At 36.3% G+C, this 25414-nt stretch overlaps 1 protein-coding gene across 4 annotated transcripts in view; it reads left to right on the plus strand.

The window, feature by feature from the left end:
- Positions 1-25414, plus strand: part of LOC127433703 (potassium channel subfamily T member 1-like) — a 94100-nt gene that overhangs the window by 17717 nt on the left and 50969 nt on the right. For all 4 annotated transcript variants that reach the window (XM_051685832.1, XM_051685841.1, XM_051685850.1 and 1 more), the window contains exon 4: positions 24731-24810. In XM_051685832.1, coding sequence (XP_051541792.1) covers positions 24731-24810 — 80 coding nt within the window. The remainder of the gene's footprint in view (positions 1-24730; positions 24811-25414) is intronic.

A 25414-nucleotide genomic window follows, 5' to 3' on the forward strand; every position in this document is an offset into this window, starting at 1 on the left:
AGAATGCATATTTTATTAACTCTACCCCCAAACCCCAACCCTAAACCTAACCATCAGTGGAGTAAAAATGAAATCTTAGAGGGAAAATGGAACCTCCGAAAGTCAGAATCATGCTTGTCACTGTTTATGCAAACATGATCGCTTCCTGGTTTCCACACGAGATGAGAACCCAGGTCTGCGAACCCAAATTGGTGTCAGTCACATCATTAGACAGGATAAACACACTTTAACTGATGCAAAAAAGTCTAATGGGAGATGGTGCTAGTCAGTAACTTGGCAGTAATGGGGCAGATGTCAGGGTTCTGAAACATTCGGAAGCAACATGTCATCTTCCCATGTGATCATGTTGCAATCAAATCGATTGCAACTCTGTTTGCTGCTGCCTGTGTCACAGAAATTAAATTAATTTATATTAAGCTACATTGTTTGACCGATATTTCCCAAGGATCATAAAATAAAACTGCTCACATTTAATCTAATATTACTGTATACTGGCATCTCATATTACACAGTGTTGGTAGGTGATAAGTTTTTTTTTTTACTAAACTTTTATGCTCATTTCTAAAGCTGGCGCCACACCAGCAGATTTTGGCCTGCCTCTGCGACAAAAAATGTTTTCAAGCAAGCCGGATGTGTTTTTTTTTTTTTTTTTTTTAGTTTTTGAAGCCATTAACTCAGAAGGGAGTCCTGACAGTCAAGTGATTAACAACCTCCCACTGGCAGATGCTAATGCACGCTTCGTTTCCCTCCGCCCGGCTGGCGATTATGTTAATGCAGCTCACACCTGAAAATCACTGGAAAAATCGCCTAGTGTGGCACCGGCTTAATGTGTGCAATTCAGTCTCTGTGGAATAAAGAGATAGTTCACCCTAAAATTAGAATCTTGTCATACCCTTATGTTGTTCCAAACCTGACTTTCTTTCTTCTATGAAAGACAAATGGAGATGTTAGACTGTTAGTTTCGGTCAGCATTTTAAAAGAGAACAAAAAATCACAAACTTCACTGTTAAGATGACACTGAAGTCTTTACATATTTTGACATCATTACTGTAATATTGTGGGAATGAGACTGTGAGCACAGGAGACAAGGTGTTAAGGATAGTGTGCACATCACATTTCATGATCGTGAAGAAACAGTGTCGTAGTCACCTTGTGTGTTGTCGCCATGGCAACATGTATTAGGAAGACCATGTTGCAAGTTATCTCAATTTAAACAGTGTGCTTGTCTCGTTTGCCAATTGAATAATATAAAAAAGACCAATGCGATCAATGTGACATCATTCTCTGATTGTGTAAAAATATTCATTGCAAATCCCTGTTAATTTTTGTCTTAATGCAAAGACGATTAATTATTCAATCCCCCTTACTGAAAAATGACAGTCTATAAAGCGATTAGCTAAGGAAATCTCATAGGTATTTTTGGAATGTTGTGATGATTGCAAAGCAATTACAGGCAAACATTTCCTTACTAAATAACAAGTTGAAATTACACTCCTATTGAAATAATATGAAATATTCACTCAGTAAGCTCAGTTTGTATCACTTCCTCCTTGTACAGTGTTATTAAAAAAAACAGATAATTTTGTCTGCCCATTTTGTAGAACTAATAGTACTTTCAATAATACTTTTTCAGTAGAATCAATATCATTTTTTCTTTCTTTAAAATTAAAATGTATAGCTTTCTTATCAAACTGATTTAAAAATAATACACATAATTCTTTATTTATTTATTTATTCATGCTTAGTTTTTGCACACTTTCTTTTGTGTTTACTAGCCAACAATTGCATTGTTGTTTTTTAGTAATTTATGCATGCTTTCTTTTTTCTTTCTTTCTTTCTTTCTTTCTTTATTCTTTCTTTATTTATTCATGCATAGTTTCTGCATACACTTTTTTATTGTGTTTACTACCCAGAAGTTGCATACTAGCATTTTGTTGTTGTTGTTGTTGTTGTTGTTGTTGTTGTTTTGTTATTTATGCTTGCTTTTTTCTTTTGTAGTGCTTCACCCAAGGATTTCTCATTTCCATGTGAAAAGTGGCATGAAATCTTACAATTACAGCCAGCAATGGTTTCTCTTACAGTATTTACAGTAGATGTCTTTAAGATTGATTCTGTCTCGTTATTTCTATCTCTACTTCCCTTTAATAAAAAAACAAAACTTGTGTGGTGCATAGAGCAATGTTCTGAATCATCCATCTGTGAAATTCTGTGGCTTGCATGTTGCATTCTCCCACCAGACCCCCTGACAGTTTATCACTGAACATCTCATGCATGCTTTGTCAAGACTGGAAAAAGATGCCATATTATGAGAGCATGAAGAGTCCAATATTTTGTTTTCTCCTTTTTTGTTATGCTTGAGGATTATTCTTTTAAGCTAATATGAAAAATGTTTTTTTCTTTCTTTCTTTCTTTTTTTTTTTTATGGTTAGTTATACAATATCTAAGCTGTAGAACAGTATGAAAGGATTACTTGGCTTGCAGAAAATGTTTTTCTCGCAGGCATAATGTTCTGCTGTTGTTTTTGCTGGTGCCCTGAGCTGACTGTCCCCTATGGTGCTCTAGCTGTGATTCAGGCAGCTGTTGTAGCACTTTGGAGCTCTCAGCCCTATGGTAATGTGTAGTGACATGTAATCATCTCCAAACTCAAGACTTCCATCTGCTGTTCTGAAAAGGGAAGTGATTTAGTGATTAGTGGTCTGCTCTGGGAAATACTCTGCTGTGAACTGAAATGGGGTGCATTTTACAAAAGCATTGTTCACAAGTTCCCCCGTTACCAACATAGTTCAACGATTTGGTGTTTCCAGAAACTGTAGTTCCAACAAACATTCGCAACCAGCATTGCACAATTGTGTGGTTGGAACTACAGCTCTTTACCTGTGCTTAGAAGCATAGTTCCTTGTCAGTTTGCTGTATGGACATCATTTGACTTCGCTGTAGCTTCTGAATCTTTCATTCTGTCAACACTTTAACCATGTTTAGATGCATTTAAGAAAACAACTTTTGAGAATTGAAAATTCAGAACTTCTAAAACTACTACAAAGTGTTCTCATCAAAAAATCCTCCACATGCAGCAATGACAGCTTTGCAGATCCTTGGCATTCTAGCTGTCAGTTTGTCCAGATACTCAGGTGGCATTTCACCCCACACTTCCTGTAGCACTTGCCATAGATGTGGCTGTCTTGTCGGGCACTTCACACGCACCTTACAGTCTAACTGATCCCACAAAATCTCAATGGGGTTAAGATCCATAACACTCTTTTCCAATTATCTGTTGTCCAATGTCTGTTTCTTTGCCCACTCTAACCTTTTCTTTTTGTTTTTCTGTTTCAAAAGTGGCTTTTTCTTTGCAATTCTTCCCATAAGGCCTGAAACTGGTGTTGAGCGGGTAGAATTCAATGAAGCTGTCAGCTGAGGACATGTGAGGCATCTATTTCTCAAACTAGAGACTCTGATGTACTTCTTGTTTAGTTGTACATCTGGGCCTTCCACATCTCTTTCTGTCCTTGTTAGATCCAGTTGTACTTTGTCTTTGAAGACTGTAGTGTACACCTTTGTATGAAATCTTCAGTTTTTTGACAATTTCCAGCATTCCTCATTCCTCAAAACAATGATTGACTGACGAGTTTCTAGAGAAAGCTGTTTCTTTTTCGCCATTTGTGACCTAATATTGACCTTAAGACATGCCAGTCTATTGCATACTGTGGCAACTCAAAAACAAACACAAAGACAATGTTAAGCTTCATTTAACGAACCAAATAGCTTTCATCAGTGTTTGATATAATGGCAAGTGATTTTCTAGTACCAAATTAGCAGTTTAGCATGATTACACAAGAATAAGGTGTTGGAGTGATGGCTGCTGGAAATGGGGCATGTCTAGATTTGATCAAAAATGACTTTTTTCAAATAGTGATGGTGCTGTTTTTTACATCAGTAATGTCCTGACTATACTTTGTGATCAGTTGAATGCCACTTTGGTGAATTAATGTACCAATTTCCTTCTGAAACAGCAAAATCTGTACATTATTCCAAACTTTTGGCTGCCAGTGTACATATATATATATATATATATATATATATATATATATATATATATATATATATATATATATATATAACAAGCATTTTAACTGCATTAATATAAACACTATTAAGTAGCTGGCAGGAGCCAGGCCTCCTCAAGGAGCATTGAGAAAATAGCATATAGCTCTTACTCTGGCCACAGGGTGTCACTGTGTTTCATTAGTGGAATCCCCTGTCTGCTGTTCTCAATATCTAGTGTTACATAATACTCATCCTCAGTGCAGAGACTGCAAGAGAACTGAGATGTGATGTGTTCCTCCCACTCAGTGCAGACAGTGGGCAGGTTTTTATGTTCATGTTTGATTTTGTTGCATGAAGATTTGCATCACAGGTGTGTGACCTCTGGAGGTGTTTAGGTATTTGAATATTAGCAAGTAAATGGAAAATTCCTTAAAGGCATAGTTCACCCTCATTTGAAATTCTGTCATCATTTACTTACCCTCATTTCGTTCCAAACCTGTGCGACTTACCTTTTTCTGAGAAACATAAAAGGAGATGTTAGGCAAAATGACAGTCTCAGTAACCATTCACTTTCACTGCATCTTTTTTTCCTTACAATGAAAATGAATGGTGACTGAGGCTGTCATTTTACCTAACATCAGCTTTTGTGTTCCATGGAAGATCAAAAGTCATACGGGTTTAAAACAACATGAGGGTCAGTAAATAATGACAGAATTTTCATATCTGGGTGAACTATTCATTTAAAGGAAACTGCTAACTATTGGGCTGTAGGCATGGTGAAAAAGAGAATATACAGTTCAATAAATCAATGTTGAATTGTAATAATAATAATAAAGAATAAAATGAGTAGTGTTGAAAAGATAATGCCCTTGTTCTTCTAATCTGACATGTCTCACTTGTCACTTCAAGGAATAGTAATCTCTGCAAAAGCATTGCTAGAAACCCAAAAATTAACTTTGTGTTTACAATATAGGAGTCGAGTTAAAGAGATATTTCTCCCAAATATGAAAATTCTCACATTTTTTACTCACCCTCATACCATCCTTGACTTTCTTTCTTCTGCAGAACACAAATTATGATTTTTAGAAGAATATTTCAGCTCTGTAGGTCCATACAAAATTGTGATGCTTCAAAAAGCACATAAAGGCATCATAAAAGTAATCCATATGATATGTTTTAATCCATATCTTCAGAAGCAATATGATGTGTGGGTGAGTAACAGAACTTTTTTGCTTGAAATTCTTCTCCCTGCTCAGTTGGGGGCTAGGCATGAAGAATGTGAATCAGCAAAAACACAAGAAGAAGAATGAGAACGTTAAAGTGAAGATTGACTTCAGGGAGGATAATTTACAGTAAAAAAGAACTTAAATATTAATGTGTTTCTCACCCACACCTATCATATCACTTCTGAAGACATGGATTTAACCACTGGGTTCTTATGGATCACTTCTATGCTGCCTTGTTTGATTTTTGGAGCTTCAACATTTTGGCACACATTCACTTGCAATATATGGACCAAAATAGCTGAGATATTCTTCTAAAAATCTTCAACTGAGTTCAGCAGATTGAAGAAAGTCATACACATCTGGGATGGCATAAGGGTGAGTAAATCATGAGAGAATTTTCATTTTTGGGTCAACTATTCTTTTAAGGATAAAGGGGAACCATGTTCTAATTCTAATGGTATGCACAGCGGTAGCAGCTGCAACCTGCCCCTGTATGAATTAGCGCTGTTTATTAATGCAGGTGTCCCTGTTATTATAGCTAATACTTCTCCCAGAATAGTTCTCCCAAAAATTAAAATTATCTCATCATTTACTCACCATCATGCCACCCCAGATGTGTATGACTTTCTTTCTTCTGCAGAACACAAACAAAGATTTCAGCTTTGAAGACCCATTCAATGCAGGGGAATGGTGGCTAGAAAGTTGAAGCTCAAAAAAGCTCATCAAGGCTGCATAAAAGTAATTCATAAGAATCCAGTGGTTAAATTCATGTCTTCAGAAGTGATATTAAAGATGTGGGTGAGAAACAGATCAATATTTATGCCCTTTTTTTTACCATAAATTCTCCTCCCTGCTCAGTAGATGACGATATGCAAGAAGAATGCCAATCGTCAAAAACAGAAGAATGTGGAAGTGAAAGTGGAGATTTATAGTAAAAAAGGACTTAAATATTGCTCTGTTTCTTACCCACACCTATCATATCGCTTCTGAAGACATAGATTTAACTACTGGAGTTTATGAATTAATTTTAGTCTGCCTTTATATGCTTTTTTAAGATTCAAAGTTCTGGCCACCATGTACTGCATTGTATGGACCAACAGAACTGTTATATTTTTCTGAAAATCTTCATTTGTGTTCTGCAGAAGAAAGAAAGTCATACACATCTGAGATGGCAGGAGGGTGAGAAAATTATGAGAGAATTTTCCTTTTGGGGTGAACTACTACTTTAAGGTCAGGGATATTTTCCTAACCCTAAGTATTATGTTCCTGTGTGTAGGCTAACTCATCCCATCTCAACTTATTTCATGCTTAAAATAGAAAGTATACCTCGAATTGTGTCGATAGTTGAGAAGTGTGCAGTTACTTTTCTAAGTGATCTGATTTAAGATTTTTGATGATCAAAGGGGTGAAAAAAAACCATAGACTTAAACTGAGGGGGGAACCCAAGCCATCTGCAATATCATAAAGACTTGGAGATGGGCTCTTTTGACTTGGGCCTGTAAGTAACAACCTAGCAAGTACCCAGATCACCCTAGCAACCACACAGCAATGAACCAACAACTAAAGCAACCACATAGCAACACCTTGGCAACCACCCAGAGCACACTAGCATCATGGAAGTGAGTTTTTCACAGGCAAGCACCACTCAGATTTTCTGAAGAAAATGTAGTTTGTTGTCTAAACTTTAAACAACCGTCCTGTTGAAGCCACACTAGCAGTTTTGCAATAGCTATTCACAGTTATACCAAAAAAACCAAAAAAACCAAAAACAAATGGCAGTTGTTATCTGAAAAAATAAAATAAAAATAACAAAACTGGTCCTGTCAATCTTTACTAAATTGTGTAATCCTTATTCTATAGCAGTTTATATAGTTTTCACCCAAATTGACTTTTGTTATTCTATTTCTAAAGGCAGTTTATGTTTGGTTTTTTAATGCATAACATACTGTATGCAACCCGTTAGCTACACCTTTAACCTAACATTTCATGCTGAAGAGTATTGTATGAATATTATTAAAATGTGTCGAAAAGCTTGATCTTTTGGTTCTGGTGTGGTAATGTGATTCGGTACAGATAGTTCTGAGCAGGATTTGCGCACAGGATCATCATGTCTTGCGCAGTTGAGTCTGTAGGCTTGAGAATCTTGTATTGCAAGACCATACCGAGCACTGTAAGAATCAACGCGCCTCAGTTCTTCAGCGTTGTGAGCGTGTTAGGCGCGAGTCCAGCTGCAGGTGCATTTAGTTCCACGGATGCGACGCGCGTTAGAAAAGTGAACCATGAGTTTCCGTTGACAACACCTGTACATCTCTGCCGGTGGTAACTTGTAAGCCTGAAGAATGGCAGGTGCCAAAAGAACCGAGTCGCCGTCCGAAATCGACCCGGACGTGAAGACCGAGGCGAGGAAATCATTCGAGCACATATGGCTTAATTCGGCGGTGCCGGACCTGCCGGTTCGGACGATGGGTTCTTTTGAGAGCGATGCTGGTCAAAGGTACCGCAGTCCCGTTTCAAGCAGCATGTGTGTTTGAACACTGATAACAAAACTGCAGCATCCTCCAATACGCGTCAACTAATGTGCCGCCAGTCGACTTTAGCAAGGCTATTATAAATGAATCAATCAATAAGCCAAACGTTTTAGTGTTTGGAGCTTGCATGTGAAAGGTGAGCGATTTAGTTTGAGGAATGTTGTATAAGATATCAATGCTCGAATCTTTTCTCTCTTCGTTTTGATAGATAGTTTTGTTCATTAGAAGTGCACATTAATGTATAATATAGCAAAATACATAAATATCAGATCTGTAGTCTACTATGGGCCACATAAATAGTCTACTAAACGTGACTACACGTTTAGCTGGTGGCAATATTAATCTACTACAAAGGTTACATAAAGCCAGCGTTTATAATTTAATAGGACTAACGGGAGGGTGCTGCAGCTCTCTGTATCCATAAATGATGTGCGTAAGGGGCCGTTCACACCGCACGTGTTTTTGCGTCCGTTCGTGCAGTTTTTAAACATGAGCTAGATAGACGGACGTCTTTGACCGTTGCGCTGCGTTTTTTAGACGCCATGTCTTTTATCTGCCTGCCACTTGTCTAGCCTGTCTTTTTTTTGTTTTTTTGTTTTTTAGCGCAAGGACGCATTCGGTTTGAACTGCCCCTAAGTCTTTTACTTCTCATCCAAACAGCTTATAGCTCTTTATTGGATTAATAATGCATGACAAATTGTGTAGTTCTATATCATTGATTTTAAATTGTTGCCTAATGCAAACCATTAAACAATCCAGAAAGCTTGTGGGAATCTACTCATTTTGTGTATTTGACAGTCAAATACTAGATGTGCAAATTACATTGTGCCCTTATAGACAAATGACTTACCTGTGGCTTTTGAAGAGCTAGTAAACATGTATACCAAAATGTATTTTCATTGTCACCATTGCTCTGTGTGGCCTGTTTGTTAATCATATATTTAATGTCTACGCTATTTAATTCATCTCAACCAAAATTCATTTTGAGTGCAGGTTTTCTCATTTCAAATATTCCAACTGGCAGTACAGTTTAACTACCTTTGAATTATAAAATTTTAATAATGGGTTTAAAGTATAATAGGCAATGTATGGACATGTTGAGGGGAGGGACATGTCGAAAACATGCTGTCGATTGAGCTTAACTTGTATTGAACCCCGAATATTCCTTTTTAAGGCTGAATAAATCCATACATAAATTGACATGCAAATGTCTATGTGTATATACAGTACGTGTAAATATGTGTATTCATTATGGTTTGGTAATGTAGGTTAATCATACACAGTGCTGTTCTCTATACCAAGTCCACACCAAGCTCTCATCTCACTGTACAGCAGTTCTTTCAATTTGAACTGGAGCTCTGTGGACTTAATGCAACATTTTGCAGAGTCTGTGTTATGATGTCCTTTAATGCAATCCATTCCAACTGCCCATTTAGCCTTTTGCCCTATTGTGTGTTCTTCGATATTGGTGCACAAAGGCACTTCTATTTGCAGTTGAGCTGAATATTAGAGATGAGCACGGGAGAACTGCAGATATGTGTAAAATAGTTTTATAATAATTTTATAAAGAGCACAGAGAGAAAACTGTTTGTGGTTATGTCATTTTGATGCTCAGGATTTTTATGGCCTATAAATTTAATCGTGAGGTATTTCCACCCAGTTAGGGACATGCACATGACTGTATGTATATGTAAAAATACATAAATACATAGAAATGTAATAGTTTTTTCTTTAAATTAATTTAAATAAGAAGTAATGGTAGTACTTTATTTTACAGTACATGTACTTTCCTGGTACATATATGGTAAATATGTTGTAACTACAGACAAAGCTGTTGTAACAAGAGGTACTTACCTGAACTGTTCATAAATGGTAACTTAGGGTGTACTCACACTAGGCCCGGTTGCCTTGTACCGTGCCCAAGCATGATTGTCCCCCTTCCCCACTCCCCCGCTGGCCTGCACTCACATTGCACTTAATGTTCCGTGCCTGAGCACGCTTACGTCATTACGATGCGACTTTTTGTTTTGAAGAAAACAGGAAGAAAAGCACTCTCACAGAGCACAATGGAGTCCATCATTGTAACGTTACTTTGTGGCTTACTTTGAGTCATTTGGGGCACTGTGACACATGGCCCTCTCACATGCCTAATTGTCGACAGCATCGTACCACTGAAATTTATCCTTTTCGTCCGACGAGCTGCCAGATTTACGGAGTGCATTCCATACCTTCAGATACTGAATCTGCAGTTTTTTCAGTTTGTCACGTCATTGCTCAATGGTTCTTTGGTATCCATGAGCATGAAGTTAGTTGCAAATTTTACCAAATATCTCGTAGTTCTTGTGTGTTCTTGTGTGTTGTATCCAGTTGTTCCTGTATTCTCTCGTCTGCCCAAATTTCCAGTAAACACTGCACCTATGCCGTAGACCAAAATGATCCCTTTGCTCAATCGCATCATTGACGTCATGTTTCGAGTTTCGTGCTCGGTCACGGTTAGTGATCACACTAGATGCATACCGTGCCTAAGACAACTGAACCATGCCCGAGCCCACCTCTTCAAGCGGGCCAAGGCACGGTTCAGCATACCATGCCCGGGCACGGTACAGTGCGATCACACTAGTCAAACGAACGGGACTTTTGGGGGTCAAACGTGCTTGGGCACAGTACAGATTGCCTAGTGTGAGTACACCCTAATATGAAACATTACTGTACCTACCAATGGTACATACATGGTAATTATGTTGTACCTACAGATAAATGTGGCGTAACAATACGTACTTTACTTATCTAAAGTGTACCCACATGGTAAGTAATATGAAACTTTACAGTACATCTCAATGTTACACACATGGTAAATATGTACAGACAAGTGTGGGGTAATAACAGGCAATTATTTATAGTTTACTTACATGTTAACTAATGTGAAACATTACGGTACTTAGCAAAACTTTAAAAATGATAGATATTAGTTAGTACAAGTTCTCATGGTACATGCTTTGGAAGTTGGATGGGATCTTACATAGAACCAAATATGAAACGCAGCTGTAACTATACAGTACTTCATAGGGTTACTACTTAGTAATATTAAGAAAGGCATTCTTCACGTGACAACTGGTAAAGTCAAGTGCAAATATGAGGCTGGTAGCTACTGCATATGTCCAAAATGAGAACTGTCAACACACATATAATTATTAGGTATGTCATTAAAAATCTCTTAATGAATTGCCAGAAATGAAGAGAATCAGTGTTCAGATAAAGCTTGTTAGTTAAGGTGAACTGCAATGATGCTTACCGCTGGCTGACACTCAATAAGTATCTTCATCCATGCTTTGTAAATAGTGGACATTGAGGCTTTTAATTTCAGACGTAGTATTGTGGTGTCCAGATACATTAAATTGTGAATCCCTAAACGTAAACAGTGCAGAGATTGATATGGCTAGTGGAGTTTCATTAGTATTTATTGTCCATATATACAATATATGAAATGTGATGTTAATGCAACATCTTTTGAGTCCTTCAGGGCTTTCCTTTTAAAGAAGGAAGAATAATAATCCTTCTGTCACTCTCTCTATTGATTTGCTCAGTGTAGATACCTTTGCAGCACTACATTATAGGCAGTCTTTTCTTGTCAATAGTTGCCAAGAGCAGACTGTAAATAGGGCACACGCTTACAGAACACAAGGATGTAAGGAATCTTCTTAATGAACTGTCTTGCTTACAAAAATTATGTCCAGTAATTACAAGAAAACTAAGAAACTTGGTGAGCCATGCAGACAAAACTTTCACAAGTCTAATAATGATAAAAATGTTGAAAAACAGTTGCTGTCTATTCTTGCTCATAAAATATACTTTAAAGATACAGATGCTCTGTAAATTGTCTCATATTGCATCCCGTACGTTAGGTACTACTTTTAACCTTAATTTTTGAAATTCTATCATTAAAACAAATTAAAACTAAAAATCGTAAAAATGTCTTTATTTTCCTCAAAAATAGTGCATAACACCTAACATTGTCCCCAGTATTGCTTTACACCCAGTTAATATGTAATATTGCAGTTAAAAAAAAAACACACACAAAAAAAAAAAATTCATTAACTATTACATCACTTCCCTGATGTGATATTACATTTTGAGGGAAATTTATCTAGAAACAAATTATTAGTCTTTACATTCCTTTTCATTTATGATTTTTTAAATGTTTTTTTGTACAAATGCATAAAAAAATATCACTTTTAAAATATGTAACATAAAAGTATTGAACATAATTTTGCGGTCAGTCATAAACATACTGTACATCACATATTAAAAGCAAATTTAGTTTTAAATTGCCACCCTGTTATTACCTTCCTGTCAAAATACCCTTCATTCATTCATTTGCAAGCAGAAAATATATCTAACTAAAAACATAAGTATATGCAATGTATTGTTAAAGAAATTTGGTGTTACTTCCATCCTCTGATGGCACCTTCTTCTTTGTTATGTTATGGAACTCATACAGAAGTAAAAAAGGAATAAGATAGACCAAGAGGCACCCTGTCATTTGAAGAATAAAAAAATTAATATAAAAAAAAGTTTTGTTGTATTTATGAATTTTTTAACATACGTACAATATATACATATACATACAGTTACGTGCCTGTCTTTTACAAGGTGGGAATACTTATGATTTATTTTATATATATTTTTAGCTGATAAAATCCAGTACTCTGCTGCTTCAGATCATGCCAGTCTCGTTTTCTGAACAATAAACATACTGCTTTTCTGAAGGAATGTTTAAAATTCTGATCGAGACAATTTTTTGTTATCATGAGGTCAAAAAGGCAATGCATACAAAAAATAACCTAATGTGTAATTGCTGCACATAGCATCATGGTTTAAAACAGTGCTAAGTGGAGATAATATAGTTGCACAGTGGGCATTCGCACATTTATAAGGATTATGGGTGGTAGTCCATATGGATCTTATTACTGACAAATTGGCTAATACGTTTCAAAGATATCATGAGTCGGTTGACTTTATGCATTTACTGTGGAGTGAAAAGTTTATGTTAGTGCAAAACGTGTTTGTCCATAGTCTGACATACTGAGTACAAGAGTACTGCCTGGATCTGTTGATGACTGTTGAGTTCAAAAGGATTTTCCAGAAGTAGCAGTTTCACTAACTGTGCCTTTGCATAATAGACAGCCACTTTACTTCCATGATTCTAAGGAGCTCTTACTAATATAATTGTTGTTTTTTTTTACTGTATGAACTGTCATGACTTGCTTTCAAGGCTATACTTTTGTACACTTCTTGACATGCTGTGATTATACCCAAAGGAGATTTATTTGCCCTGTCAACTCTTTGCAAAATTAATGTGAGCAGGAAGGATAGAAGAAGCAGAAGGAAATTGTTTGCATAGTCACCTCTGCTTAAAAGATCACTTAGTGATCTTACTAGTATACTATTAATTTATACTAATATACTAACTAGTATTGGCTGTTATATTAGGGCTACTTAACTTTGGAAAGCTCATATTGGAAAGCTCAATGTCTCCTGACTTGTACACAAATTCCGTAAAAAAGTATGTATTTTCCAACCATCTAAGCAAATCAAGCTTGAAGTACATGTAACTTCAGGTTCTTACTAGGTGCAACAGCAGGGGCAGTAAGCACACCTCAACAAACCTCACAAGTTGCGCAGCCACAGAATGAGAGCCGGTCACAAAAGACACACTCATGACAGCTGGCTGCATTTTTTCAGATGTAAATAGGGCTTCTCGTTGCACAATAGTCTCTGTCTTTTCATACATATTTCTCAACACAACTTTGGTCAAATTCAACCCGAATTATTATCAAAGGACATTGATTATTTAATCTAGCCATCACTGGATGATATATTGTGTATCTTTCATATAGTCCACACAATGTATTTTCAGTTACAAGCGTGTCTTTTTGTGGTTTGACAGCTTGAATGAAACCTATTAAAGGCTGCATACAGAGAAATTGCATAATAAACATCACCATCACCATCATTCAGTTTGCGCAGTTACATACAGTACACTAACCTGCAAACTCATCAACGTCTCCTCATTCTTAAAGAAGTACAAAAACCTTTGTAACTTTTGTGTATGATGACTACATTCACAACTTTGGACTGCCACCTTCACAGCATTGACGCGTCCTGTGTGTGATACCTGTGCCTCTCCTACCAGCGACCAGCTTCAGTATCAAGTACATTTTATATCACCCCCTTGTTTCCCAAAGCTATTACGCCAGACTGAACAAACAGCCAAGTGGCAATGAACTGGGAAGCAAACAAATTAGAATTCTAATTTAAATGTTGGCTGATGGAAGTATATCGATGCCTCAAAACGTATCGAGAACATAATGTGTAATAATCAATGTATCGATATTTTATGACATTCCTAATTCTACATATTTTGTAACATTATTGGAGCTGACTGTTCCATTTTAGTACATTGGCATAAGCTTATGCTGTATTGTTGGTGCATTGAGTTGATGCACTGAGTGAACAATTTCTTGACAATGAATGTTGCATAAGCACAGCACATAAGAGATCTTACTGTACTATGAACCACAAATATAGGGGGATTTACACCAATGTCTCACATTGCCTATTTAAATGAATGATGTACTACTGTGCATCAGTATGTCAACAACTCCCTTCCTGAACTTTACATAGATCGGCTGGCTTGTTAGGCTCTTTTTCACTAAAATAAGTAGAGTGCATTTAGAGCACTTCACAGTCAGAGTGAAATGCTGTGGTGCAGTGCAGGGTTTGTATTTGTACTGTATGTAGGTGTAGCTTTAGACGGGAGAAATCATCCAGTCTGGCAGCACAGTCTCAGCTGTCAGTGAAATAAGGACACAAGTCACGACTGAGCTCCATGTTCATTCGTTGCACACAGTTTACTGGAAAAAGATTATATTTTTGTGATTACATAGAAATAATAATGAAATATTTTGTCATTTTTGTAATAAAAAAAAAGTAATACATTTTTACATTTAATGTAATAATAAAAAAAAAAATTCAATTAAATAAAAAAAGTATTATACTGCATAAAATATGTATTACATTATGTTATAGCTATGCTCCGAATCAAAGTAGAGCTGTATAATCCTTAATGCCTTAATCCTTTTTTTCCACTTCATCCTGTTTGATCTAACTTCCTATGCCTTTTTTTTTTATGTCACTATATGTATATGTATGTTTAAATGTATATGTTTGTATGTAGGTATATACGTTGCATTCTCTTGCACTGGAAGCTTCTGTCACCATGCCAAATTCCATGTGTGTGTAAGCATACTTGGCAATAAAGCTCACTCTGATTCTGATTCTTTTGAAGTCAGACCGATACCACAAATTAGGGGTGCTAAATCCTGCTCTCAGAGAATATCTTCCTTCTTGATGCCCTCTTTTTTATATATTTTTATTTAATTTGTGTTTACACAAATGGTGTATGGATAGATGATTAAGCAACAATGCACTCGCAATCATGTAATTGCAATGAATTTCAGCAAGGCTGTGATTCGGCTGCATAGCTGATAACAACAGCATGATTGTAAGTGTGATATTTATTTTATACAACAGTTCAGTAAATAAGTTAATATTGTTTAACTGACATTTGGACAGTTATTTTGTCTCTGCCAATGAAAAAGTTCCAAACAAATTCAAAGGATCAAGCTTTGACTGGCAGCCGTGAACGCAGACAGGCAGTGATTCAAACAGTGAAGCGTCCCAGTGCTGTCCATTCAGATTAGAGGACTAACTAACTGTATGTTTAAGATTTTTTATGAAGTTGTGAATTCTTAAATAAAAGATGATGAAAAAAAAAAAGATTTGTCTTCTTGCGAAGCTCAGTTTCAACTTAAAAATCACTGTCTGTAATTTTAAATACAAAGACCTTGATTAGTTTGTTCAGGTGTGTATGTGTGTTCAGTTAAAACTCAACACTGCAGGAAAGTTGAGCTCCAGCAGCAAGAATGAACTCCCCTGCTGTAAATCAAGTCATTAAAGCTACACTATGTATTTTTTTTATGTAAAAAAATAACAAAATGTTATTAATGAGAGAGTGCAACAAAAATCCATCTTCCAAACCATGTCTTTACCCAAATACACTGATAAACCTATAATAATGCCATTGTTATATGTCTCATCACTGTCACGACTGCTATGTTGATCGGAACTGCACCCAAGAATTTCACACACCATTGCACTTGTGTATATGGCTGTGTGACAATAAAGTGATTTGATTTTTAATGATTTATATTTTAGAGCTGTCTAGACAGATTTCGAGGGAAATTGCATACATACATCATTCGCCCGTGCGTGTCACGTCATATCCATACACAGAGAAAATAAGATCTCTGTGTGTGGGAGTAGCGTGAACCTGAAAGTTTGTCACAACGAGCGAGAAAAATTGACCATGGATCTTTCAAAACGGTAAACCTCCGGAGAATCACTGGTTGTAAAAACAAAGAAACCCCAAACAGAGCAGAGTCTACAAGCAAAAAGTGTAAGCAACAGAGTCTGTAATAAAACCCGAATCAACATTGGCTTGGCTTTTCAGAGGTGGCGACAACTCTGAGATCTGAAAGGATTTAAAAGTGACCCAGAGATGACTTTTTTCTTACTCAACAGGTAAGATATTTTATTGATATGGTTTACGTATTTGTGTGTGTGTGTAGTGAAATACAATAATATACTGTAGTCGGTGCAGAACTTTTCACTTGCTAGCACACGTGTGTATTTTTCTTTATTAAGGCAATAATTTATATAAATAATTCCTTTAGTCCTCGGCTTGCCAAGGACATGTGAGTCTTGAAATGATGTTGACCACTGGTTGGTAACAATGACAATCTATAAATTACTTACTACCGTGGTCCTCTTCCTCACCTTGCTCCTCTTCTAACTCCTCCTCTTGCTCCTCTTTGAACTCCTCCTCCTCTAATTTGAACTCTAGCTCTCCCTCCAACACCCTTTACTCTGTCTGCATTGTTTGCATCCATTGTTCAAAACCTATAACTTGACCTTTGGCCTATTTATAGGCCTATTCTAAAGCCATGATTGGTTGGTGTTAAGTAAAGCAATGAGTGTTCACACATGTGAGGAGTTAGTGTGAGGCACTGATGAATTAGTGTGGCATTTTGATTGGTTGTGTTTGAAAAATGAAATCAAGATACTTCCTGTTTGATTTTTGTGTGTTACATAGAGAATTGTGTGTTGTGTTTTACAAGAAGTCGAAGGCCGAGAATTAGTGTATGATTTTGCAGATTTGGTGTGTGGTTCTGGTGTTTGAGTGTCAGGTTTCAGACATTGTGTGACAAGTAATGATTTTGTGTGTAAGCAGTTGAAAAAAACTGTAATGACTCAAAACACATAAAAGACGTTCATTTGTTTCCACCTACTGGTGTAAAAGTGTGATTTACAAAAATGGTTATCTGAACGAATAAATGAACAAATTTGAACTAATCTTTTATATAGGCCTTTATAATACCTGTATTTTACCAAGGTTATTCTATTAAAATTAAAATCTTTTTTGGAGTGATTTTCTCATCTGAACGAATTCAAAAGACTCGAATCACGAGTGAATGACATACAGAGAAACATCATCTTGAGTTAATTCACTCAGCTAAAGATCCACCAAGCTAAATGTGAAATTAATTGTAATAGTTTTTTGTGGTGTTTAGTATAAGTTTAATCTACAGTAGTTGCAACATTGTTGATTTTCTTTAAAAACTTTTTTTTTCTTTTTTTTTCTTTTTTTTATAAATGTAAAATAAAAATTTATAATTATTTGAATGGTTTTTTAAACTGTTTCAGTATTTTGTATAACTTTATAAGAGTGTTTATTATAGAAAATGACAATATTCTGAATGAATATTAGCCAGCTATCTTGAATGATGTAAACACAATAAACATTTTTTTTTAAATAATAAGACAAAACACTTTCTATGCTTAAAAGTGGAATACATTAAATGTGCACATCTAATAGTGTCACTGGGGGCTGAGCCTCCCCTAAGATCGAAATCCTAGAATCGCCCCTGTATTTGGGGTTATTTGGGGTTGTGGACTAATGCTATCCTTTCACAGACAATAATTGTCCCATAAATTCAGAGAGAATATGCAGTTCATAAAACAGAGCAAGTAGATACATACTTAACCTATTCCTTCAGGTGTGCCCATTGCCTTTGCTGATTATTTAGTAGTTCAAGATTAACTTGCAATATTATTTGCATTACAGTTGTTGTACAGCTGTGCCATTTCAATATATACCAACAGTTAGTAGTATAAACTGAAGAGAGAGAGATTAATTTTACATTGTGCATCAAAGGCAAATCACCATCACGTTATGATTTATGAAGTTGTTTGTGAAAATGCAGCTATCACCTTTTTGTTTCACATGATGATCATCCATTGGTATGTTATTTAAGTGGCCACACAGAGCAACGCTATAAACCCTTCTGTGGTTTACAATCCAGATTGTGAGTCCAGTTCTGGTTCCAAATACACTTACCATAGTACTCAAAGCAAATTGTTCAAAATGCCACAAGCTAAAACACATTGTGACTAAAACGCAATGTGTCATAGCATCATGACACACATTTGACCAAGCTGCGTGCTCACAGTTTCTCAAGAATTCCTTTGTGCTTGATCTTCAGAAGGACTGTGGTCAAGCCAGACTTTTCCAGCATGTTTCTTGCATGTAGTTAATTGCATGTGTCCTTTATTGAAAACTCTCTCCCCACTTTATTTCTCCCATCTCTGCTCTGTCCAGGTACACAGAGGAGTACAGTATGGATTCCACCAATGCACAGTAAGTCAGAGTACTGTGGAAATATGGTATCTATCCAGGTGCAGCCTTCCATCTTTGTAGGTGTCTGTCACCTCTCGTTGGATTGAAGACCGTTAATCAAAAATCTAATCAGACTTCAGATATTTAGGTGACACTGACTGTTAGCTCTACAAACACTCTGGGTTAGGGTTTGGCTAGGTAGGCCTTGTCCATACGTTTACATATATTTTTGAAAACACAGTGTGTGCCCTCCGTTTAAAAAAAAAAATAAATAAAAAAAATCCTATTTTATGGAAGGATGTTTTACCAGTACTACTAGATTTTACATGAACTCTGATGCAAGGAGTTCTAATATAAAGAGAGCAGTCACATGGCGATTGGCTCAAAAGCATGATTCTGGATTTGAGTACACATGAGCAAAGATGGCAACATCCAGGTTGCATACTTAAAAGGGCTGCATGTGCCAGCCAAGCAACTGCCATTGAGATGAATGAGAAAGGATTTATAGACCTCCTTGCTATATATCCAAAATCCTCTTGTCAGTTTTGAGTGCTCTTTGAACAGTTGAGAAAGAGGAAGCTCTGGGACACTTGTGTTCAAACCAGGGCACAGCGTATAACATATCTTCGGCCTCTAAAAATATATATCACGCTTAAGCAGTAAATTATAATTAATAAATGCAAATGTAGAATGGATGTGAGGGTGTGTTTTTTTTTTTTAGAGGTGGATTTTTTTGACATTTCAGTTGTAACAAATGCCTACATTTAGGTACAGTATTATTCAACATTTAGCATATATAGGGACAAGAAAATAGCAAATATGCTACATTTAAGAGTTAATGTTAAAACAACATTATGAATATTTTACATGTGTGGTCAAATGCTGCCATCAAGCTATGTCAGACTTTAAAAGTTGAGCATACACAAACACAACCACAGTGTTGTAATTACCAGTGTGGAAAGCTGGTATTGATTTTAAGCTGTAATGGTGAATGTCGACTGTACAATTTAGTTTATATGCATTCTACTGTATATAAAACTTTAAAGAATCAGGGACTAAAAACGGTTCAAGGAACAAAACCGAAAGCGTTTACAATTCTGGCAGAATGTAACTGAAAAAAAAGTGACTTTACATTTGGCAGATGCTTTTATCCAGAATGACTTACAGCGCCCTTATTACAGGGACAATCCCCTTGGAGCAACCTGGAGTTAAGTACCTTGCTCAAGGACACCATGGTGGTGGCTGTGGGAATTGAACCAACAACCTTTTGCTTACCAGTTTAGTGCTTTAGTCCACTACACCACCACCACTCCATGTATATTTATTAGATTATTTTCAATTGTTCCGGAGTGAAATGCAATTTCTTTTTATGTGGGTAACCGGTTATAACCGGTTTATTTCGTTCCGATAATTTTTTAATGAAACCAAAGACCAAAGGGTTTATCACAGTACATTTTGGGAATTACACCACTTCGTGTTGCCGGAAAAAAAACGTGTGCTTTGATCCTGAAGGAAACCTCTTCATCACACATTTCTTTGCCTAATTGACCATTGTGGATGTCGCATTAGGTGAATGAAGACCTTTTTAACAACTATGTATAATTACTATATATACATGCACGACTAATCCAGATACAAGGAAAGCATTATTAGAGGTAAATTTGTTTCCAAGTCTTCACTGAATTATTGTTAGATGTGATGCGCGACTGCTGTGTGCATTTTCCATTTCCCTTTTTGATTTGTAACTAGTAGCAACTAATAAACAAGTTAAAAAAAATAAACAATTCTAGAGCAAATAGTTTTCCTAAAAATTTGTTGGACAGCAGGTCTAAGTAATACCAAGCTATAGAAAGTCAGATTTGTTTCAACAAAGGGTTTATTATGTGTCCAGGAGTGTTGGTTAATCATGTTTTTGAGACGTTTTGAAGGAATGTGGTCCTAATTTCCAAATATGTGGACTTCATTTTTATCAGCGCACTGACGTGCGAAAAATAAACGGATTTTTAAAAGCGGCATATCAAACGAAAGTAGAGACGTTACTCTTTACAACCAAACAGATTTAAATCAAAAAACTGGTTTCTTACCAGAGGCACTTTTGTTGCCGCTGCGCCTGTAGTATTGCTTCACGGAAATTGATGTCATGCTGTTGTGTCATGCGATGCGGTGCTCCAGAAGTTTAATCCTTATATGACAGTGTTGAGTGTTGTGAACAGTATTCAGTCGGGTTTTAATTTATTTAAATTATGCGTTGCATATAGCGAAGCCAAAATACAACGTCCACACATGTGGATGTGGGGTCGCACGAGGTTAATACAGATTTGATGCTGCCGAGTTTTGACTGAGAAGCAGATCTGTAATTAAAATGTTACTTAACTGTTAATTAACTGTATGCTTGTTATCATTTTTATGCTGATAAATCCACCACACAGGAAAAATTTTATTGCTTATTTTCGCCTATTTTAATGAGGCAAGTGGCTTATTTTGGGCTTGTTTTCCAGACCACGTTGCTTGTTTCTCTTGCGAGATCTGGTGACACTGCAATTGAGATTTCACCCACCCCTTAGTGCAGAGTATTGTCATTTTAAAAAGAACTTTATTAACCAGTTACCATTTGGAAAGGAAGCTGTGGAACTTCTGAACCATAATAAAAATAAAAATACAGTTTTTTCTCAGAATGAACTGAAATGAAAAACATTTCGTTTTTAGTCCCTGTATAGAAAACATGACTGGCTGGAAAATATCCCATTCCTTCTGAAACAAATGTTCTGACTGGAAGTCAAACTGTTTATATTGCCTGCGCCTTCAGGTAAGTGCTCTTGCTGCTCAATGCGTATTTAGTGAGAATCTCTGTATACTCATATCCACTCAAAATTCACTCAAATGTGCTGCAAAATCGCCTCAGTAGTGTAAAAAGTTACGGATCAAAAGCCAGCTTATGGTTCTGGTGGCCTTTCATACGTACTGTAGAAACCTTAGAAAAATAGGTGGACTTATAGTGTATGCATTCGTATGCCCTGGACTACACTATTGTTTTTAGTATATGTGGTATATGGTTCAAATGAGTCTTACACAAGTCTGCAAGTAGCCATTTTGTGTTTATAACTTACTACACTCATAACAGAGCAAAACTTAAGCATCTAAAGCACCCAGAGGATAGTTTAAACTGTATTGTGCAATTATATCATGTACCTTAGAAGAGGCAAATTACCCAAAATCCTCAGTTTCTGCAGTTACAAAAATAGTAATATATATATATATATATTTTTTTTTTTTTTTTTACTCCAGTGCTAGTAAAGCTCTTGCTCAACACAGCAACGTGAATGTCCCTGTTCCATCTTTTTATGTTTATTTTTTTTATCTTTATTGTTTACCTTGGAATGTTAAATGCACTAAAAATAGAGCTAACACAGTATCTGTCGGTTGCAGAGCTTATGTGGGTGGGATGAAGTTATATGTGGGTTCTGCTCAAATCAAAGGATAAAGATTTTTACAGAGACTAAATTATTATCAGCGCAGCTATAATTGACTAGCCTTATTGTTCCATGTTGGCACGAAGTCATGGTGTTATGGATTTCCCTGCAATTGTAATTTCAGTCCTTTCTAAATGTAAGAAGCCATTTGACAGTCAGGCAGAGCAATTATTTCTGGCACAATGAAGGCTTGCAGACAAGAGGTTTCAACTGTGTATGTGTGTAAGTGTGCGCGTTTGTTTCGAAGTAAGTGGATAGCACATCCACACATCTATAAGCATTCTGTTTAGTTAGTGAAATTCAGTCTGGTACTATTTCATCAAATTGGTACAGTTTGGTTCTGCCTAATACTTTGCACAGGCTGCTGTACATTTGACATCTTATGACTGTATACTTTGTCATTGGCAAAAGAACCCTCAGCTCTGTAAACATCTACTGTATATGTGTCACCACTGCCTGTGTTAAAGGCATCACCATGGAGACAGGGCAAGGGAAGCGGGAAACAATAGCTGTTCTCTAGTATCTCTCTCTCTTTTTCTTGCTCCCTGCTGGATATGGTGCTTATAATTAGTGCCTGCAATGCACATCATGTCATGCACTAGACAAGTGTAAAGGGCTTTGGGAAGCTCTAGCCTGCCATTAGTATGATGCCTGGGGTATCACAAGTAGCAGACCTCCAAATAATAATTCCCATAGTGAACTCATACACCAGTGATTTTATTTTTTAAGGGAAATTGAAAGTGTTACTGTTAAAATCATGTATTGTTCATATTTTATGATCTAATATGCATTGTTATCCTGAACTGGGCATTAGTGGAATAATTAGATGCAATGACTGATTATTTGAAAATGCAAAAGTAATTTCTGGGTCATATTTGATATGTATATCTTTTGCATAAAGAAAATGAAGCCTATTTTTAGGCCCATTAAGACCTTATGCATTGTAACATGGCAATACAACTTTTTTTTTTTTTTAACTACAGTAGCACACACACACACACACAAGTAGCTTGCTGTAATGCAAAATTGTAAATTCTCATTACTGTAATGCAAAAAAGATGTATTATTTAAATTGTAATGAACAATTAAGTCCTTTAGTATTTGTTTAATTGCCGTTAACTTATTTAAAAAAATAAATAAAAATTGTTTCCGAAAATATATTTTTAATTTCTGATTTATATTCCTGAAAATTAGATTTTTTTTATTTTTTTATATATATATAGATATTTTTGCATTACACTAATGAGAATTTGGGAGGAAAATGTACTTAATTGTCATGGAAACAATATCGCTAAACAAAACAAAAAATTGAATGTTCTAAATTGGGTAATATTTTCTTTATACTAATTTTTTCCCCCAAAATTATCTTCTTGCGCTTCGGGGAAATATGACCAAGACAATTCTTTTTTTTTTTTTTAGGTATGTGCATTCTGCACCAACAAGATGAATCATTTTACAGCATCATTGTGTGGGTGGTGACTGCATATTTTGTTTTGTGATGCTACTCTGTGTTATGTTTTTTTTAAATTCATTCAAATCTGCTGTATATTTTAGTACTAATGGATGTTGTCTATAAAATATAGAAATTAAGAAAGTATAGATTCACCCAGAGTGGTGCTTAGTAAAACATTCATACACAGATGGAAGAAGTTGAGGTCTACCGAGAGTTGATGTGAACAGCCACAGTTGCATCATGATCACACTGACCGTTACTAATGTTCCCTGACAGATGTCTGGATAGATTTGAAACGCTTTCTTGCATCTAAAGATGGATCTGAAGATTGAAAGACATTATTAACACTAAGCACAGTTTCAGCTGCTTGAAGGTTTACAAGCTTCTAATAAACTTAAAGCAGTTTTCCCTTAGAAATGTGGTGTGAACATGTTCTAGATCATTTACAAGTGAAGGACCATTACAAGTGTTCAACACAGATTGTAAGTGCTGGCTGAGACATATTATGAGGTTGACATCACATTAATTTGAGGGATGCTGTTGTCATAAAAGGAGTGCATTATGGTATTGCTATGTACGTGTTTGCACAATGCAAAGATAATTTTGAAACATCATCTATATAAAATACTACACATTTATTAAACATACAGTGGCCCCCTAAAAGTAAAAGCCTCACTTAAAATGTAAGAATGTCATTATTCATTATTAGATAAAATAGTAAAGCAAGTGGTGTGTACTTTAAACAAAGATAGCATTCTTTTCAAGCAAAACATTTCACAAAAAGAAGTTTGTTTTACATTTTAAAACAAATACTATTCAAAACTAATTGGGACACGTTGTATAACTTAGTTCAACATGTTTGTAGTTGATGTGATGAACTACACCTTTGGTTACTCTGCTAGGACACCTACTGTATGTGAATTTGAGGGTAACTGACTTCATACATCCACTAAAATCACCTTGGGATCGGTTGATTAAAAGTAATTACAAAAACAAAAAAAGGTGTAGTTAATTCTGAGAAAAGGCCTAGCATCATTTGTTTGCAGATGCTACTTGGTTGATATTTTGTTATAAAATTAAATCCATACATTTTAACATGTGACTTAAGTGTCTAAATACTTTTTGGGGCCACTGTATCATGCATGTACTACTACTGTTCATAAACAATGAATTTAAAGAATTGCATTAAATATTGTCTTATTACTTTTCTTCAGGGTGCAGGTGGAATTTTATGTAAATGAAAACACATTTAAGGAGAGGTTGAAGCTGTTCTTCATCAAAAACCAAAGGTCAAGTAAGTAAAAGCTTTTTACCCTCTGTGCAATTTACAATCACTGTAAAGACATTTACAGCATAGAAAAATCGTCCTGGTTACTTGAGTAACCTCCATTCCCTGATGGAGGGAACGAGACGTTGTGTCGATGTAGTGACACTAGGGGTCACTCTTGGGAGCCCGAGACACCTCTGGTCTTTGATAAAAGGCCAATGAATAATGGCGAGTGGTATTAGCATACCACTCCCCCGGACATACGGGTATAAAAGGAGCTGGTATGCAACCACTCATTCAGGTTTTGTGCTGAGGAGCCGAGACAAGGTCCCGGCCATTTCAGCGGGTAGTTCAGCATTGTGGCAGGAGGGACACAAAGTCTCATTCCCTCCATCAGGGAACAGAGGTTATGCAAGTAACCAGGATGTTCCCTATCTGTCACTCACTCGACGTTGTATCGATGTAGTGACACTAGGGGTCCCTATACGATACGCCGCAACTGGCTGAACTGTGTTACGTGAACTGGCGGTGTGTGACGGGCAGACCACTGTGTGCCTCATAGCCAGCGCACCAGGCCGACACGTAACGGCCCTTTGGGGACAAGTCGACTACCCAAAAGATAGAGACGGGC

The sequence above is a fragment of the Myxocyprinus asiaticus genome, chromosome 4 (genome assembly GCF_019703515.2).
Source record: "Myxocyprinus asiaticus isolate MX2 ecotype Aquarium Trade chromosome 4, UBuf_Myxa_2, whole genome shotgun sequence".
In the NCBI taxonomy this organism is placed as follows: Eukaryota; Metazoa; Chordata; class Actinopteri; order Cypriniformes; family Catostomidae; genus Myxocyprinus; species Myxocyprinus asiaticus.